General features: G+C 31.0%; 1 protein-coding gene across 1 annotated transcript; it reads left to right on the forward strand.

Moving 5' to 3' along the window:
* The first annotated feature begins 395 nt into the window (after window positions 1–395).
* On the forward strand, window positions 396–3,820 carry LOC131606185 (solute carrier family 40 member 2-like). The gene is made up of 7 exons (XM_058878454.1): window positions 396–601; window positions 804–954; window positions 1,765–1,961; window positions 2,043–2,694; window positions 2,922–3,059; window positions 3,198–3,308; window positions 3,463–3,820. Exons 1-7 carry the CDS (start codon window positions 480–482, stop codon window positions 3,595–3,597), a joined length of 1,506 nt encoding a protein of 501 aa, XP_058734437.1. The 5' UTR covers window positions 396–479; the 3' UTR covers window positions 3,598–3,820.
* Window positions 3,821–5,866: the final 2,046 nt, after the last annotated feature.

Here is a 5,866-nt window from a genome sequence, read left to right on the forward strand (position 1 = left end):
TTCTTATAAATAAGATTAAAGCGAGTAATAAAAATATAATGCTGATTTACTTATATTTCTTTATAAATTTATTTAGAAGTGTCTAATTTTTTATAAAAAGGAGAAAAATTATTTAAAACATAATTTAAACTATATTATACTCATTCCGGCCATTATTATAAGTAAATTTTTTTTTTTTATGTATATTGAGTAATGAATGTATCTGACCTTTTTTAAAGATTAGATATATTTATTATTTAATGGACTTAAAAAGAGAATTTTTACTTATAATAATGGCCGGAGAGTATAATTTTTTTTTTGAAAACTATATATAATTTAATATTACCCGGTCAAACTCTTGTAACAATGACACATTAATAACACAAATTGCATGTTCCATGTTCCATGTTGATGAACTTATACATAATAACCATTGTGATACTAAACAATATAGTCAAAAACTAGTGAAGAGAAAAAGAGTGTTAAATTCTTGATACAAAATGGATGAAAGAGAAGCTTTGAGAGAGAGTATTCTCTCTCAAGAACCAGAATTTCATTCTTCTTCTTCTTCTCTAATCTCTTATTTATACGTTGGCCACTTTTTAGCTAGATGGGGTTCCAGGTACTTTCAATTTATATTATTCAATTTGATTCTTTTTTTATGATTCTTTTTGTCCTCTGTGAAATTAGAATAGTTTATCTAATTTTTTTATTGTAACTATGAGTCAATAAAATAATTGATTGAGATTTTTGTGATCACTGTTTGTTTTGGATTGAGATTTTTTTGTGATCAGTGTTGGATTTTTTTGTTTGTTTGTTTGCAGAATGTGGGAATTCTCTGTTGGTTTATATATGATAAGTATTTGGCCAGACTCGTTGTTGTATGCAGCAATATATGGTGCTGTTGAATCTGCTTCTATTGCTTTGTTTGGTCCAATTATTGGAAAATGGGTTGATAAGTTAACTTATCAGAAGGTGTGTGTGATCCCAAATATACTGTTATCTCATCTTTTTTATGCAAATACTAGCACTATAATTTAATTGGGAACAACAAAAAGTTAATTTTATACAGTATTATAAGATAATCTATAGATATATCTTTGAATTAATTGAGGTTTTAAATCGCAGTTATAGTCGTGTCTCAGTACTTAGGGTCACGTTGTGGTTGTGTCATGACTGTATTGAGTTTTCAGAGGCCATGTGTAGGTGAACCATAGTTTAATTGAGACAAAACAATTAGGCCCTATTTTGTTAGGTTTAACTGTGACAAATATTTTATTAGGTCTTGTTTAGCCACAGTTTAATCGTGTCAAATTTTGAGCTTTGTACGGTAATCTATCGTGCATGTCTTCAAAGACGGCTCTGGGTTGCATGGACATTCAATGTTTTGATGTTGGGGCCGAAATCGCGGTTGCAGACCTCTTTTTACAACCTTGAACAATTTTTCTTTCACTTGTGTACTTCAAAGGAATAGAGTTCTTCAAATAGAGTGAATGAATATCAGAAATCAATTGTGTATGATTGATACATCCATGAAGCTAAAAACATACTTGAGATCTTTCATATTGTACTTTTCTTCTCAAAAGTTATGTGTCAATTTTTAACCTTTATGTTAATCATAACATATGCTTAAGAATCTTTTCATTTACTATCTAAACAATGAGATATGGACAAAATTTCAAGATAAAAAATGTAGTTTTGTATATGCGTGTTCTTAGTTGTTTCAAATTGCTTAAAATAATTGCCTGTTAATTGTTGTTTATGAACTTCATTTTTTATTGGCAGGTTTTGAAATTGTGGCTGGTGACACAAAATCTATCGTTTATTATTGCCGGCGCCACCGTAGTTTCCTTACTTGTCTTCTCATCTTTGAAGTTTACAAATTTCCCACTTTTCTTACTTCTGGTGGTGATAATCAATATCTGTGGTGGCATTGGTGTACTTTCAACTCTTTCTGGAACTATCCTGATAGAAAGAGAATGGTAACATTCTTTAACTTTTTGAGAAAATTGATTGATATTATTCTTCAACTCTTGTATGGAAACTATGTTTTTATTGTACAGGTTGTTGGTTATATCCGAAGGTCAACCGCCAGAGTTACTGACAAAGATGAATTCAGTTACGAGACGCATCGATCTAACATGCAAGTTACTTGCACCTGTTATAACTGGTTTCATAATAAGCTTTGTATCACTTAAAGCATCTGCTATAACACTAGCACTTTGGAATAGTGTTTCTGTTTGGGTGGAGTACTGGCTTTTTACATCGGTGTATAACGGGATTCCGGCTTTGCGTCAAAGTAGCCAAAGGAGAACGGAAAGGCTGTCGCAAAGCAATGTAGAAAGGACTAATTCAACTTCTGAGGGAGATAGTTTGCTTGTCGATACCAGTGATAGTTCGGAACCGGTAGATGGGAAAAGCAGGACGAAATTTTCCGAGTGGATTTCGAAAATCTCGTATGTCGATGCTTGGAGAGTTTATTTACGGCAAGAAGTTGTGTTTCCTGGACTAGCTCTGGCTTTGCTGTTTTTCACTGTACTCAGCTTTGGAACTTTGATGACAGCCACTTTAGAATGGGAAGGTATACCTGCATATGTTATTGGAATAGCGCGAGGAATAAGCGCTGTAATTGGAATCGCTGCAACCGTTTTATATCCTTTTCTGCAGCATCATATATCGGCTATTAGAACCGGACTTTGGTCCATCTGGTCTCAGGTACATACTCGCAAATTTCTTTTAAGTGCTCTTGAAAAATGATGCGTTATGCACGGTTTTAAAAAACGGTATGCAACACCGATCCGTGCTGAAACATCAAAGTTTTTGCTTTTGATATTTAAAACTTTGGTAATAAAATTTCTAGTCAAATGTTAAAATTCATTTCGTTGTGAATAATTATGCAAAATATAACGATATTTACACGGTTACGTATTATTTGGATGCAGTGGACTTGTCTACTACCTTGCTTAGCTGCAATTTGGATCCAAACCGGCACGTTTTCGTCATATATTTTGATGGGAAGTGTCGCAGTATCTCGGCTTGGGTTGTGGATGTTTGACTTATCTGTACTTGAACAAATGCAGGCAAGAAATAACAGGCTCATATTTTTCCATATTGTTTGAAATTTGAAATCAATCTTTAAATGTTTTTGATGAATCAAAGTTTCTTTTCTTCTTAATCATGTTGATCTGATTATTTTTACTTAAATTTCCTTGGAATAGAACCTTGTTCCTGAATCGGATCGTTTGATCGTTGGAGGTGTTCAGAATTCACTTCAATCCTTCATGGATTTATTAGCGTATGTTATGGGAATCATAATATCTGATCCAAAGGTGAGTTTAAAAACTAATTTTTTTTCTTCCTCCATCCCAAATATACATATTTTCTCTATTCTTGCGGCTTACGTAAAGAACTGGCTATAATTTTGGTTTTGATGGTTCACGAAATCGAAGATGTACTCATTCTGTTATCTATATGTCTGTCCAGGAGTTCTGGAAGTTGAGTTTGTTATCATTTCTGGCTGTCACATTAGCTGCATTCCTCTACTGCGTCCATGTGTTTCGCGTGCGGAAGCATATCTTTCACTTTGACAAACTAATCTGGTGTAATTCTTGTGCATGAGCACCGAAAATTGCGCGGAAGCATATCTAATCTTGGATTAATTCTTCTGCATGAGCATCGAAAGTTGTGGGATGAACAAGATAAATTGACGCCTAAAGCAAGACGAGGTCTCAGAGTGAATAAATCACAAGAGAGGTCTTGTGTGCAATTTTTGTGTTAGACATAGTAAAGTTGGAACCATAAAATAGTAGGCTACATAAGAGGAATTGATTTATTTTTTTAATATTATATTTCTCTTTACATTAAGAAATTGATAGTCAAATTTTTTTCCTATAAAAAAACACCTTTATGATAAAGAACCACTAATATTATTTTTTGACACAAACGAGTAAAAGTACTTGATCATTCATATCTTTAATCATTCAATAGAAATATTTGTTCATCCGAATAGGTTAAAATTATTTTGTACGTCACAAACTCACAATTATATTCAAAGCTATCTAAAATAAATTTAAAAATCAGTATTCCACACTTTATGCATTTATGCATATGTATTTAAATTTAACTAATTTTGTTTTCAAAATAATCAAATATGTTTACTATAATTTTATTTATTTATTAATTACTTAGAGAAAATAAATCATACTCACTTAAATAAAATTTTAAAATCAATTACTTTTCACATTTTATTCATATTGCTGCTATGCATAAAATATTCAAATGATGAAGTATTCCAAGATCCGGTCATTGACTGCATTAATGCAGTGAACTGCATAAATGAAATTAGTGAGATATTTATCTATATGTTTTAATCTATATCTTTGCTTGGAGTACTTATTTCATAACCATATCGTTTTCCAATGTCCAAATCAACCATTTCAATATCATATTGATTCCACAAAAGACATTATTCTGAATCTTTTCTTGGAAAATGCTAAAAAAAGTGAGATATTCTTTAAAAGCTTGCATGCAGACTATACTTCATCAAATAAATCATTTTAGCTTGCATGCAGACTAATTAAAATGTTTGTGTTTTTTATTCTATAGCATCACATTGTTGGCCATTAGATACAATATTGTTGGAATGTTGTTATGTTGTTGGTTTGAATCGGGCAGGGTAATACATTTGTCAGGCCTATATAATAGAAATTACGTTAGTCATACTCGTTACTAATAAATAAAACATAAGTTGAAATTTGATAAAATGGTCTATCACACCAATCAATCTTATCTTTTGAGTGTTCTATGCCTTGTCTTGATGGTTAGTTCAGGTAGGAATGTGGTTTTGTTTTTATTTTTGAATCTCATTTTCTAAATAGAATTTACTAGCTCCAAATTTTTTGAATGAAACACGTATTGCATGTTTATATTCAAAAGAAAGTAAAAAAGACTCGTACGTTTTGAAAATTTATGTGATTGATTAACTCTTTTAAGAAGTTGTATTTTTTAAATTTATGTTTAAACAAGATATCTTGATCAATAACAACTCAAGTATGGTTTAGTCAATTCACAGGTCGAAATAACATTAGATTAATATTTTTTTTTTTTTGTAAAAATATTGAAGCAATGTCACACAGTTGTTAATTCTAAAGTTTGGCTGATTAAGGACTGGTTACTAGTATTTTGGTTCCTCCCGGAAGAGTATGTATAGGGCCTTGCGTTGCAACGTGCGACCAGGATTGTCGCAATAAAGGATTTGGAAAAGGTGGACAATGTTATACTCATCTTGAGAAGACAACCTATTGTTATTTTCACTAATGAATTCTATTGTAAGAGGGCATTACAAATAATATAACGTGCACTTGAACTTAGTTTTGGAACTTAGTCTTTGTAAGAAATTTGTGTAAACTTTTAAATTTTAATAAACATTATTATTAGTAAGTGCAATTTTAAATGAAATATATATTATTTGCATTCTCTTTTTTCATAAGTTATTACCTAATTATTTTAATGGTTTGTGTCTTAAAGCTGAATAAAAAAGATGTTTTATGGTTATATAAAATGAGGTTCCCTTGAAAGCACACCTTTTTTTTCACATGTGTAGTTTCTGAGAGTGGAATCAAAGACATCAGAAAAAAAATCATTTGAATTTTGCAAATATTCTGATTTAGATTTCTTAATAAGAGATAATTAAGTATTTGGTCAAAATAATGGTTGATGAAGTATATCTTAAATTGGGCTTTGAAGAAACTCCTTATTCATTTCCTTCTAATGATGTTTATTTAAAAAAATCACCGCTGCTTAATTAATTAGATCTTCAAATTAATGTTTTTAAAAACTCGAATGGTCATCAAACCGAAGAGGGTATTGAGTCACTGGTTCATTAGAC

The sequence above is a fragment of the Vicia villosa genome, linkage group LG5 (assembly GCF_029867415.1).
Source record: "Vicia villosa cultivar HV-30 ecotype Madison, WI linkage group LG5, Vvil1.0, whole genome shotgun sequence".
Classification (NCBI taxonomy): domain Eukaryota; kingdom Viridiplantae; phylum Streptophyta; class Magnoliopsida; order Fabales; family Fabaceae; genus Vicia; species Vicia villosa.

Excerpts from the sequence above, each read along its gene's own strand:
- LOC131606185 (XM_058878454.1), top strand. The coding sequence starts at position 480 with ATGGATGAAAGAGAAGCTTTGAGAGAGAGTATTCTCTCTCAAGAACCA. Across the intron at positions 602-803 it reads TTAGCTAGATGGGGTTCCAG|AATGTGGGAATTCTCTGTTG; the intron begins GTACTTTCAATT and ends GTTTGTTTGCAG. Across the intron at positions 2,695-2,921 it reads TTTGGTCCATCTGGTCTCAG|TGGACTTGTCTACTACCTTG; the intron begins GTACATACTCGC and ends ATTTGGATGCAG.